At 36.6% G+C, this 14,383-nt stretch overlaps 1 protein-coding gene across 18 annotated transcripts in view; it reads right to left on the reverse strand.

Annotated features, from left to right (window-relative positions):
• STAU2 (staufen double-stranded RNA binding protein 2) overlaps positions 1–14,383 on the reverse strand; it is a 355,158-nt gene that overhangs the window by 204,453 nt on the left and 136,322 nt on the right. For 13 of the 18 annotated variants that reach the window (XM_021672674.2, XM_064384279.1, XM_064384278.1 and 10 more), the window contains 3 exons: positions 11,969–12,004; positions 1,955–2,114; positions 597–704 (listed from right to left, as the gene is read on the reverse strand). In XM_021672674.2, the coding sequence (XP_021528349.2) occupies positions 597–704; positions 1,955–2,114; positions 11,969–12,004 (304 nt within the window). The remainder of the gene's footprint in view (positions 1–596; positions 705–1,954; positions 2,115–11,968; positions 12,005–14,383) is intronic. The other 5 variants (XM_021672855.2, XM_021672804.2, XM_021672789.2 and 2 more) reach the window with 1 other exon arrangement.

A 14,383-nucleotide genomic window follows, 5' to 3' on the forward strand; every position in this document is an offset into this window, starting at 1 on the left:
AAGGTGGTTCACGCCTGTAATCCCAGAACTTTGGGAGGCCAAGGTGGGCGGATCACGAGGTCAGGAGATCGAGACCATCCTAGCTAACATGGTAAAACCTCGTCTCTACTAAAAATACAAAAAAAATCAGCTGGGCATGGTGGCGCATGCCTGTACTCCCAGCTACTCAGGAGGCTGAGGCAGGAGAATCGCTTGAACCCAGGGGGCACAGGTTGCAGTGAGTCGAGACTGTACCACTGCACTCCAGCCTGGGTGACAGAGCAAGACTCCGTCTCAAAAAAAAAAACAAAAAAACAAAAAAAACCCAAATCCTATAGGGTACCACAAATTATCTTATACCCAGAAAATAACTTTAATAATTAAAATTGAAATATCATGTGTACAAAGGCTTAATACAGAAAAGAAAAAAAATCAGAAGAAATCTGATATCATCACGATTTCTATTTTCACCACAGCCTAGATCATTTCATAATACTGAATTTGAACATATAGAAGCACATTAACTCTTACAGGATACTAGTATACCAGTTAATTTGATTTGTTTAAAACAAACAGAGCAGGGAAAAAATATGGGAAGATCTCTACCAAGTACATACCTCAAAACTGACAGGCATATTTCGCTTCAGAGCAATTTCAAACACCAAGCTGATCTCAGACTTATTTGCATCTTTGTCATCATCCATATCCTTTCCTGATTCACCATTCTAAATCACAAAAATATAGGATAACACTGAATCTTGCCGTTATAACAACTTTACTTTTATTCTACAGTTAAGATGGCCTAGTTAAAATAAAAGAAGAAACAACAAACTATAGGCTGTATCTGCTACATTCTCCTGTAACCACAGTACTCAAGGGCTTTGCTGCCAGGCTTTCTGTTATTCAGTTTTGTTTTTAGTTTGTTTTCCTTGAAGGAAAAGCGTTTAATGCAGACTTTGGAAATCTTTTACAACCATACACTTATTTGAGTTTAGCCTACATCCCTAGACCTGGCTCTCTTGTTTTAGAGTTCTCTACTCCCCGACCACCAACATCCAAGAATTCCTCCACTGGTGTTCTAACGTGATCTATGAGGATGAAGTTACAAAAAGAGTACAGGATGCAAACCAGGAGCATCCTAGTTGGAACTCTATGTCTGGCACAGGTATCGGTTTACTTTATTCACTTATTTAACACATACTTCTGGAGGGCCTCATACATGCTGAACCTACTATAACTATTAGGGACTGTATTCCTGCTGTGAAGAGGTGTATGATCTAGTGGGAAAACAGGTAAAGAAATAGGAGCTATCATGAAAGAGTACAAGCAGAAAAACACCTATCATAATCTATCCATTAAGATAAATGTCAAAGGAGAAACAAACAATCAGTTTGGAGAAGGGAAAACTGTAGAGGCTGAACTGCAGAGTTTGAAATAACTAAGTGGAAAAGTCCAGTAAGAAGCTCACTGTACTATGTATAGGACATGCCTGAGCTAGAGATACTGTTTTGGAGTCAATCGAGAAAGTAGCTGAAGCCATGAGAATGAGTGAGATTACTCAAGAACAGCCTCAATATCCTCATTTGTAAAACAAAGGTGGACGGAAAAAACCATAAAATCTCCTCCATTTTAAATCCTTGATTCTAGATTCATACAATGTCATCTATATTCAGTAGACACAGTATAAAATGTAAGGCAAATCAATGTTATTTCTCATCCTCATATACATCCCCAAATCCCCAGTTGCCTGGGAAGTAAACACGAGGGAGGAATCAAAGGTAAAGTCATCCTGCAGGAACACATGAGTCAATTATAGCAGACCATCTGAGACGCAAATCTTAGCAGGTCTTCTCTCTAATATTCTTCCCTATCAGAACAGATTATTTATTTTAATTATAAAATGCACAGATTTGTCTTCCAATAATCTCACTGGGAAAGTTTAAAGAAGAGACTGTCACATGCAGCAGCACCACACCTGAGGCGACTTTTCTGGAATAGGTTCATTCTGTAGTGCTTGGAGGGCTTTCATTGCAGCATTGTGTCTAGCAGCTTGTCGAGTCTTTCCTTCCCCAAAAAATTCATTATTTCCTACAGTGAGCTGAACATAAAAGATCTTAGGCATTGGGCAATGATACCTAAAATAAGAAAATAAAAACATTAAAGTTAGTTTAATAAAACCATTCTATAATGATTCATAAGATTTATTTTGTTTAAAATGATACCAATTATATAATGTACTATACTCTTAATAAAATTTTAACCTCAAAAATATACATTTTGGATAAAATGTGAGTCAATACATTTACAGATAATAGTTTATCCTGATCTCCACGAAAAACATATATAGAATACAACATTAAACATAAAACAATACAGTAAAAATTATTTAATCATATCACAGGAGACTTCCTGGTGAGAAGTTTTCAGTTAGATTTTGACAGAAGTAAGCGAATGGTCTGGTGAAGCTACAACAGAGTCTGGGACAGGCAAGAATGTTCAGGTGACAACATGTAGATTACTGTGCTTTTTGCAGAAGATAATTATGATTAGAAATACAGGGGCAGAGAAATGGACTGAGTACAATGCAAAAAGTAATAAGGAGAGTAGATTCAGCATAAGGATAAGGAGTTTAGGCCAATTCTTAAGCAGGAAGTGCTATATTCATACATTTTACAGTGACTGAGGTAATGATGCGTGATTAAAAAGCTGCAATAATGCAGATATGAAAAAATAACAAAGGCTGTTAAGAAGAAAGAAAAACCCAAAAGAAATTAAGGAGAAAAAATTAAGAAGATATGTAATAAAATCCATTGATTCAACAATTATTTACGGAGTGTTTTATATATGACAGGGTACTATGGCAATGAACATAAACACATTAGAGTAGGGAAGATAAACAATAAGATAAATATGTAGAATTATCTAGTATATTAGAGATAGATGTATGAAAAAGTAAACAGGGAAGGGTTCAAAGGTGTCAGGGAGGTAGGTTTTAGATAGGGTGGCCAAGAGAGGTTTCCTTGAGAAAGTATCAATTGTGGAAAGACCTGAAGTAAGTGAGGGAACAAGCCATGCAGGTATCTGGGACAGTATTTGTGAAGCAGAGAGAATCCAGCAGCAAGGGCAGCGAGGCAGGAGTGTGCCATGCACGTTCAAGTAACTCGGAGGAGGTCTGACTGGCAAAAGTTTAGAGAATGAGGAAATAAAAAGCTAGGAGATGAGAAGAAGTGACCAGATTTCCATAAGGCCGTCCCTACACATCGCTGTAAGCATCTTTTACCCTGAGTGAAATGACCAGCCACTGTAAGGTTTTGCACAGAGAAGTAACATAATCTGACTTACCTTTTAGAATAACCACCATCTACTATTCTGAAGACACACTGTAGGGGAACGATGCTGGAGGCAAGGATATCTACTAGGCTACTGAGATAATCCAGGGGAAAGGTGACTGTGGCCTGAAGTAGGGTGTAACAATGAAAATAATAAGAAGTGATGGTTTCTAGACAAATTTTGAAAGTACAGATGATGGGTTTACCCAAAGACTGGCTATGGAATATGAGAGGGAAGTCAAGGTGACATCAGGGATTTAGAACTAAGTAACTGGAAAATGGAGTACCCATTTACTGAGACAGTGAAGACTGCAAAAGAAATGGGTTTGCTGGGGGTGGATTTCAGTGGCTCTGTTTTGGAGATGTTCAATTATTAGGCCTGTTAGCTATCCAAGTGTAGATGTCAACTGGACAACTGAATTTATTAGTCTGGACTTCAGGAAAGAGGTCCAAGATAGAGAAAAAAGTTGGGAATCACCAATATATAGGTGGTATTGAAAGGCATAAAACAATGAGAACTGCATGGGAGGGTGTGATAGGAGAAAAGCCAAGCAAGCACAATATTCTTCCTGAAAACCAAACAGGAAAAAAGTCTGTCAAGGAGAAGGGAGGGATTAATTGCATCTAATGCTACTAACAGGTCAAGTAAAATGAGGACTGAGAAATATGACCACTGAATTGAGCAACTTAGCAAAATAAACAGAATCGATTTTGATGAAATGGTGGATTTACAATTGTAATGCTGAAAAAAATCACTGGAGTGCTTTTTAACTCCAGTGCTAAAAAAATGTTGTTTCCAAGCAAAAAGAAGAGCAACTGAGGTCCTACTATATTTTGGATAATTACTGGACATCCAAGTAGTGACACTCTATATTCAACCTGAGATAAACTGGAAAGAGCCCATCATGTAGGAATTCACTAGGCAGATGGGACTAATCAATGAAGGTTTACTGAAGGTGAATAACTAGAAATGTTGATTGGTACTGAAGATGCAGATTTGCAAGGTAATAATTGAAACCATGCAAGTGGATAAGCACCTGGAAAGGGTAAGTGTAAAGGAATCAAAAAGGAGCTTAACGGTAAGAACTGATTAATGCCTATGATCAAAGTGCTAGGGAAACAATAGACAGCAGTGAAGGAGATGAAAAGGGGTCAAAGTTAGAAGAAAAATTACAACACAATGTCAGGGACAGGAGTAATTAAGAGTCAAGTGAAGGGGAGGAATTCAGAGCATGAAAAAAAGAAAAAGTCAATGTTTAAAATGCTTAACTTAAATTTTCTTGAACTATAGTTTTCTATTAAATTAAGATAAAGCATTTTAAATGTGTTTTCATTATATGTCATATGTTCTCTTTTAATTAGCAAATATAAAAAGTTAAATTAAAAATCACAGTATTTTAACATGCAAAGACTAGAAAGCATTAAAAAATCACAATCTTTTTTGTTTTTTTGGTTACGATAACTAAATAGTGTACTGAAGTGCACAATTTCCTGTCATCTATTTTATTTTAATCCCTTTAATGCAGAAATTTATTTTAATCCCCTTAACGCAGAAATCTGACAGACTAATATGAATAATGCTGCTCTTTACTTTGTGTTTCACAAAATTCAATTTTCCCACCTCCAAAGAACTTTTGTTTATTTGTAACTTTTGTTTATAAACTTATGTTTATTTTTAACTGGTTCTATTATAAAAGTTTAAAACAGACAACTTGAAATCAGAAATTTACTCCTGAACTGAGATCTTATATGGCAAACTTTCACCATAGAGCAAATGTTTACAATTAATTATAAACTTCTGAAAATAGAAGGTCCACAACTGAAATGCTAACAGACCTTTAACTACAGTAGAGGGAGTGGGCGCCACTATAATCACTAAGGCCTGCTGACAATTACAAAACTCATTTTGGTTTGCCACAGAGACAAACAAAATTTCTGTTCATTACAACTTTACTGGAATATGATGTCATAACACATAACCATACTGAAACAATCTGCTGATTTTCTGGCCAAAATATTAATTGCACACCAAAGAGCCCTTGGGGCCTCTCCCTTTTTGGTCATCAAATATGGCTCAATGTATGTGTATGTGCATGCACATGGATATGTATGTACATATAAATTGTACTGTATAAGTGTCAAAGGAAAAATTAAGTATGTTGCATTTTTACCATAAAAAGTAAAAATTCTAGCACTAACAACAGGAAATCCCAAGACTGCATGCCTGACTTATTTCATTCTGTTTCACTTCATCCTCTTACTTAACAATGATTCTTAATAATATACCCCACATGGTTTGAATACCTTATATATCACATCTCCTCATACTATCATGACAATCAAGATTAGCCAGAGCACTCTCATTAATGGCATCCAGATTTAATTACAGGGGAGATGATGCAGAATGGTTCTTGTGTGTTAGGTCTGGTCTCAAAATACTTATTTCCTTTGGCAAAGAAACATCCACAATTTATTAACTATAAAGATTGATATGTTCTACTTAATGGAGTTCCTTTTATTTTTACTTATTTCAAATATTAGGCTCACTTTTGGTAAGGTACTTGATATAGTTTGGCTGTGTCCCCACTCAAAATCTCTTCTTGAATTGTAATCCGAATTGTAATCCCCATGTGTCATGGAGGGATCTGGTTGGAGGAAAGTGAAATGGTTTCCCCCATGGTATTCTCATGATGGTGACTAAGTTCTCGCAAGATCTGATGGTTTTATAAGCATCTGGCATTTCCCCTACTGGCATTCCTTTCCTCTCCTGCTGCCCTGTGATGAGGTGTCTTCTGCCATGACTGTAAGTTTTCTGAGGCCTCCCTAGCCATGTAAAACTGTGAGTCAGCTAAACCTCTTTTCTTTATAAATCACCCAGTCTCAGGTATTTCTTCATAGCAACACGAGAACAGACTAATACAGTACTTATAAGTGCTGTACATATTTTTACAAATTAGTATATTTACCTAATCAGACAGAGCTATTCTTAAATGATTTTTCTCAAGTAGAATTTTGTGGTCAATGTTTAGATCCTCATAGTGACTACTGATAAAAGATGAACCACAAAAACTCACTCACCCAGGTTATTTAAGTTTCAGGGTCAAATGTTTGAATTTCCTTTGGATCCCAAAAAAGTCTTGAGATTTGGCCTACCCCCAGCCTCCAAAGTATAATCCTACTTCATCAGAATTATCTTCCATGCTTGTTAAAAATGCAGATTCCTGTGATGCAACCCTGATCTGCTGCATCAAGAGTTTCTGGGGATGAACCATAATTTTAAGCTGCCCTGCTGACACTCTGCACAATAAAGGTTCAGAATTATCACCACATCCCACAATGTGGCCTATGTGACTTGGCAATTACTTCAAATGTCATTCAAGAAACAGACCACACATATTCCTTACTGCACAATGGTTAGGTCTTTCATATCTCTTTTTCATTTAATCCTCACTGCAGCCTGGTGAGACAGGAGATGTTCCCAAGGTCACCTTAAGAATGTCCCCAAAAGAGTTGCTGCGAGTCAAATTTAAGTCTGCCTAACTGCAGAATCCAGGAAACTCCTTATGGACTTTCCTTAAAATCTGCTTTATCTTCTTCCATTTTTGTTCATTAAATTGTCTATCTTCTTGGCAGGCCAGAGAACCTAATACAAGGGATCTAAACTAAGATCCACTAATAGACTTCAGAGATGTTTTATTGAATGAATGGCTGCTGAAACACCATGACAAAACACTGTGTTTCTGCAGCATGTCAGATCAAAAAGAGACACAAGGGCATGATATAAAATCAAAGTGAAACATCAGAATGATGAGCATTATGTGCCACACTACTTAACAGCCTAAATTTGAGAAAGGCTTCTTACAAGGCCTTTTTATCCCCATGCCTCCTTGTCTTCTACCTGCTGGAAGTCTTGCAATAAATAAATAAAATTGTAAATAAAATAAAATAAAATCTTCCTTTTCTTTAGATCTCAAACAAACCTTGAGATGCAGCCTATGTTCAAGATACCACAAGTCAATATAACAGTAAAGAAAGAATGTATATTGATTCCTTTGATTTAATACTTGACATTCTATTAGTTTTGTTTTTTGAGTAAAGGAAAGATCTTACATTCACTTATATTTGACTGTTAGTTGTAACAACTTTTTATACCACATATCCTTGCCATCCTCCCTAAAGTTACTTCATTTAAGGCCCTCTTTATGGACTCATTTTATATCATCTTTCTAAACAACTAAAATCTGTATGTCCTCCCTACCATTCTGTGACTGCTTTATACTCCAACATCTCCACTTTCCTAAGTATCATTTTTACAAGGTGAGAAAGACATATTCCAAATAACATTAGGATTTTTACAAATTGAAAAATAATTACCTCATTCTATTTGATAACATTATTCATAAATCTCAACCCAGCTTAAACATTCGTATCTCCCTTACATACTTACGTCTTAAAATATATGAAAATGCTATCTTCTGATCTAATAAGGAGAGGCTTTGGATTTCTGTGTTTATTTCTAACATTGACTGGAAACAGAAATGTCACTTAACCTTTCTATCTCAGTTTACTTATCTGCAAAATATTTGTAGAATTTATGTTTAAAGAACCCTAAAGGCCAAAACTAAGAATTCAAATGACATGTTGATCATTTTGACTCTTTGTACACTTTTGGAACTGCTAAGCATTCTTTTTCCTGCTGTAAAAAAATAACAGGTTTTTATCATAAAGCTATAAAATAGTCCTTGGCACATTTTCAAAATTGTATGTATATAAAATGTCTAGATAGGAGACAGTTCTTTCTCTATTCATATCTATAAATTTTGAAAAATATATCTTTTATGAGATCTGTTAATTCTTGAGGAATTTCAAATATTAGGACTGATTAGAAAAGATTCACACACAGGTCAGCGGAAAATATGCTTTAAGAGGTGTATGGATATTCTATTTTATTTGCAGAATTACTGTAAGTATGTTTTAAATGCTTAGAGGAAAATATAGAAAGATATGCACTAAAAGCTAGGATAGGGTGTTTTGAAATGATAGAATTATAAATGATGTTCTTCCTTCCATAATTTCAAGTTTTAAAAAAGAATACGGTAAACTAGAATAAAAATGGAAAAAAAACCATTTAATTGAAGGAAGTCCACACAAAGGTAAATCTGTGTTCAAAATTACATTTGATGAATTAGTGAAATGACTTATGGAATACAGAACACAAACAAAGAGAATAAGTAACTTGTACTGTATCACTGACAGTAGTGCCATAATCAGGACTATGCAAAGCACAGTATGTTATCAAAGAGCCCCATTATTGTAAACACACAATCACCACCCTCAATCCCATACTTGGAACCAACATAAACCTATTCTTGCCCCTTCTCTAAATGGATATATAGATAAATCATTATCACATCACCATTATCATAATTAGGGCAAAAACATACAAAGCACTTACTATGTGCCAGGCACTATTCCAAGCATTTAGATACTAATCTGACTCAATCTTCACAAGCCAACTTCATTTTACAGATGAGGAAATTGAAGAATAGAGACATTCAGTAACCTTCCCAAGGCCACCCGACTTGAGCCCGCATTTGAGCCCAGGCAGTCTCACTCCAGAGCCCATGCTTGTAACTGCTACACTATGCTGCCTCTGAATGAACTGGATAGATGTGCACTATAAACTGCAGAAATACTACTCTAAACTCTGCAGAAGTCATGCTGGACTTGGAATATCAAAGCAACTTAAGTCTCACTAGACGTACGAGATCTGGCAGATTCTGAAGATCTCTAGATCCCTGTATGCCAAAAGTCAGGTGCAGGATATCAGTTGCCAAAGGGAATGCTGGGACACTGTTTAAGTCTAGAGGACCAAGTTGACTGCAAAGTCCTACTTCCTCTCTGCTCATTCTTTGTCTCCTCTTAACCCACCCATCTGGAGCCCAGGCTTAAATGTTCCCATTAGGGAAATATAAATCAAAACCACAGTAAGACACCACTTCACACACCCACTAGGATGGTTATGGTTTAAAAAAAAGTCATAGAGACATGCAAATTGGAACTCTGATACATTCTGTTGGGAATGTAAAATGGTACAGTTGCTATGGAAAATAGTTTACCAGTTCATCAAAAAATTAAACACAGAATTACCATCCAGCAATTTCACTTCTAGATATATACCTAAGAGAAATGAAAACTGGGGTTCAAACAAAAACTTATATGTAAATATTTATAGCAGCATTATTCCTAACAGTCAAAAAGTAGAAATAACCCACGGATCCTGATGAACAGATAAACAAAATGTGGTATGTTCCTACAATGGAGTGTTATACAGTCATACAAAGGAATGAAGTATAATTACATGCTACAACATGAATAAACTTACATTATGCTAAGTGAAAGAAGCTAGACACAAAAGGGTACATACTCTATGATTCCAATTAGACAAAATATCCAGAATAGGCAAACCCATAGAGACAGAAAGTAGATCAGTGGTTGCCAGGAGCTGGGAGGACGGAGTTTAGGGAGTAACTGTTAATAGGTATGGGATTTCTTTTGGGAATGATAGAAATGTTTTGGATTAGACCATGGTGATGGCTGTACAACACTGTGAATGTACTAAATGCACAATGAATTGTATACTTTAAAATAGTTAATCTTGTGTTATGTGAATATTATTTCAAAAATCATTTTTTTTTTTAAATGTTGATACTCCCTAGGGTTCTGTTTTGTTTCTTACTGACAAGACAGCTTCTGTAGGTGATCTCAACTACTCCCATTCACATTCTTGATGGACTCTCACAAACTAGCCTACCAAATTTTGTAAATGGAGGTGTAAAACACCTCCCTTTTACACTCTAGGAAGTTACTGACCTGGTCTTCTTCCTACTCTTGTCTAATTGCCAGGGGGTATGTGAATTAAATTAATTCAACTAATACTTATTAAGGGCCTACTTCATGCTGGGATTGAGTTTTAGTTTCTAGAGATGGAGGACTGCCCTCAGGAAACCATCAATCAAGTAAGTACATACACACACACACATATACATATCAACAAATGAGATGGGCTAGAAGAAAAATGAAGCAGAGTATAGAAAAAGAGTAACAGGGGTCTCCTTTAGACAGTGACGTTTGAACACATATTTTGAATAAAGTGAGAATTCTAGGCATGGAAATGCCAGAAAGAAAAAGTGCTCTAAGCAAATAAGACAGCAAGTGCAGAGGCCCTGCAGAAGTAACCTGTTGGTTGGTCAATTTTTCAGAAAGAGCAAGTGTTCCTTGTACCTGACAAGCCCTGAATCAAGGAATGATTAGTAGGAAACGAGGTCTGAGAAGTCACCAGGCAAATTAGAACTTAATTCCACATGATGGAAGCCACTGGATAGTTTTAAGCAGAAAAGTGGCACTGGAAAGTTTTAAGCAGAAAAGTGGCACAATCTGACATGATTTAAAAAGATCTTGTTGCTATTTACCCAAAGAGAGGCAAGAAGAGAGTAGCTGGCAGGCCATTGCAGAGTACAGGCAAAGTCATCTCTAAAAATAGGAGTCTGAATTGTCCAAGAAAACACAGTAGGATTGCAGGCAGTGCTACAATTTCACTTAAGGATTGTGGTCATTATTTCAAGGTGGACCAGTTAGCGCAGATGTTTTTCTGTAGCTTCCTAGGAGCAAGTGCAGCAGAGTCAGAGGAGCTGGAATTAACCAGTTACAGTTTTGTCAAACATTGCTGCTCATTCCAACTGGGAGGTAGTAGAACACACAGGAATTAAGTGGCCATAGGACTGGTGAGAAATGGGTAATCAACTCCAGTGAAAAGCAGCCACACTGAAGCAGGTAAGGAAAGGGTGCACCCACCCTAGAAGTTCTGCTCAAAGTCTTCAGGTGCTAGAAGACACCACCCTATTTCCTGCCCTCCCACTAGATGTGGGTGGTCAGACAGCATGTGGCAGAAGCAGTAAGGTGCACCTCCCTGTGGTGGCTGATATGCACAGCAGTGCTGGAAGTGTTCTGACTTTGTAACTGTGTACAAGGGTCCCGGGCAGGGTAACCTGGGGCCTCTTCTTCCAGTGTGCTGCCACTGTGTTCCCTTGGGTGCTGCAGCAGGCCTGTCTGAGAGATAAATGACTAGCACCGTGGAAACCAGCATAATTGCGGAGTGATGCTACAGCAATGTGGCGGGGCAGGGGGCGGTGTTGAGCGGGGGCGTTCCTTGGAGCAGCATTTCTCAAGTAGGATCCCACATAGACAACACCAGAGTCCTCTTAATGGGGTCTAGAAACACTTGCTAAAAGTACATTCAGGGCTGACTGAAATGATTCAGGATGGAGTCCAGGAATGTGCACATTACCTAACAGCCTGCGTGGTTTTTACACATGCTACAGATTGAGAATGGCTTCTTCACAGGGGCTTTCTTCCCTGTTTGTGAATATGAAGGCTTCTGAGTCCTGAATATCAACTTTGTACTCATCTGCCTTACAGAGTGCTCTTCCTGTCTTTAATGGTATTTTAGTTAATTCTCTCTTTCATAAGAAAAAAACTATGATTTTTCCTATTATTTCCAGTATTTGTTTTTCCTATTTCTTTCCTCAATTTACTAATTTTGTTGGTCCAAACTTACAAAAGAATACTAAATAGCAGCTGATAAAGGATATTCTACTTACTTGAATGAGAACACAGCTAGGATATAGCCATTAAACCTTGCAACAAAAAAAAAGAAAAAAGAAAATAAAACCACTGACAGTGTAGACAGAGGAAAGTATTTTCAGGTTGAGAAAAAGATCTACTAGATTTAAGTTCCAGCTACTAGATCTATAAAGACTTTTGGCAAGAAGCCTTACATTCTATAGGAGCTATCAGTAATAAGAATAATTTTGTCTGTATCAACTTTCAACTTTATTCAAGTGGCAAACCAGTTGAAAATTATTACACTTTTCATGAAATATAGCATACCTGTGTATTGAGGGACAATTTTCAAATAGATATGTATGTACACACATACACTTTGCAATTCAAAAACCAACAATTTTTTAAAATAAGTTTTGTGTGTGTGTGTTTTGGTTTTTTGTTTGTTTGTTTTTGAAATAGGGTCTTATTCTATCACCCAGGTGGAAGTACAGTGCATGATCACTGTTAACTACAGTCTCAACCTGTTGGGCTCAAGCAGTCCTCCCACCTCAGTCTCTCAAGTAGCTGGGACCACAAGCGTGTGCCATCATGCCTGGTTAATTTTTCTTTTCTTTTTTGAGAGACAGGGTCTCCCTATGTTACCTAGGCTGGCCTTGAATTTCTGGGCTCAAGTGATCCTCCCAACTCAGGCTCCCAAAGTGCTGAGATTACAGGCATGAGCCACTTTGCCCAGCCACTTTTAACTTTTTGATATATAATTATATTAAATACTGCATTCCGGTAATCTAATAGCAGAATCTTAAGTACTAAAAAACTTATGGAAAATATGGATTATTTGTTTGAGTTCTAAGAATATTCCTATTATTTAATTCCAGCACCAGATATCATTTTTGGTTAAGAGTTCTCTGAGAATGCACTTTGAAAACAACTGGTGTGAAAATCTCACAAGTCCTTCCCAGCAACAAAAGGATTCATGAAACGAGCTCTAGAAAATACTTATACTTCTGTCTCTCCATTAAGTCCACAAGCATATGTTTTTGAGAAGTGTTAAAAGTATAAAAAAGCAAGAAAGTATAAAAGATGCAAACAAACTGGATTTTTTAAAAGGGCGTTTACACTCTTTTTAGACAAACTAATTTTATAATGTCTGTAATAAAAGATTCAAATGGATGATTAAGTCTGCACTAAAATCCTCCAAGAAGTTTAGAAACTGTTTGCTTTGTTACAACGTCCAGCCCAGGCATCTACTCCAGTGCTTTTGCTGATCAGAATTAACTATCAACTTTGGATGTTTGCCCACTTCATATACTCCCAAAAGTAACATGGAGACATTACATCAGTGGTACTGCAGAAAGATTAATGTGCTTTGTTTGGAGATGCAAACAAATTATACTTGCTGCATACTTCTAGTATTCTGTCTCTTTTACTCAAATCTAAATGAATTTTGTCATACATTTGCATACAGTTTAATGATAACAATAATGTGTAGTTAATAGGTGCTCATTGGAACATAAAAAATTTACTTGGCATTTTCCCAGCTAATTGTTTTTACAGCTTGACTTCACTTTATACATTAGGTGCATTCATAAAAAGGTTTACATAAAGCAAATATTTTCATACTAAATCCCATTTTCCCACTGTTGCCCAATATTAAATCTTGAGTTATATTTCTATAGGAAAATGCTGGCTCCAACACATCATAAATATTATAATTAAAAATCTAAACATGTATGCCAAGGAACAGGTATATTTAATACATTATTTTAAAAAACACTTTATCCTCTCACCTGCAATAAGAATTAATCTGAAAGATAATCATTGTGTTTCATAGTCTCACAATCATTAGAAGGACACATACGTTTAAAAAAACAACTGCAGGGTTTTAAAGTGGTTTCACAGAAACTAAAAGTAGAAATATAATTTATTAGCTGGAATTGCTGCATGGAGATGTCCTGTCAGATTTTAGGCATGCAAGTAATCCCAGATTATTGACAATAATCATTTAAGGGTCTTAGAAATTTCTTCGGCTATAAGTAATACATTTTGGGGGTTCATTACAATCCATACCAGATGACTTACTGGAATTATATAGATTATTTGGAGCCAATACCATTGTCTGACTCGAAGGCCACTTTTCTCTTCTGAGGCAGGGTCTCCCTCTGTCACCCAGGCTGGAGTGTAGTGCTGTGATCATGCTTCACTGCAGCCTTAACTTCCAAGGCTCAAGCAATCCTCCCACCTCTGCCTCCCAAGTAACAGGGACCACAGGCGTGCACCACCACACCTGGCTAATTTTTTTTATTTTTATGTTTTATAGAGATGATTTTCAGAGAAATAGGAAAAAGAACTTTGCTCAACTACCGGATCCTTTCATACTATTTAATATTAAAAGGGTAAAAAAAGCAACATTTGCTTAAATAGTACAGTACTAGGAACTTTTAGAAAACTCT

The sequence above is a fragment of the Aotus nancymaae genome, unplaced genomic scaffold (assembly GCF_030222135.1).
Source record: "Aotus nancymaae isolate 86718 unplaced genomic scaffold, 86718_ANA_hifiasm-v0.15.2.pri h1tg000036l, whole genome shotgun sequence".
In the NCBI taxonomy this organism is placed as follows: Eukaryota; Metazoa; Chordata; class Mammalia; order Primates; family Aotidae; genus Aotus; species Aotus nancymaae.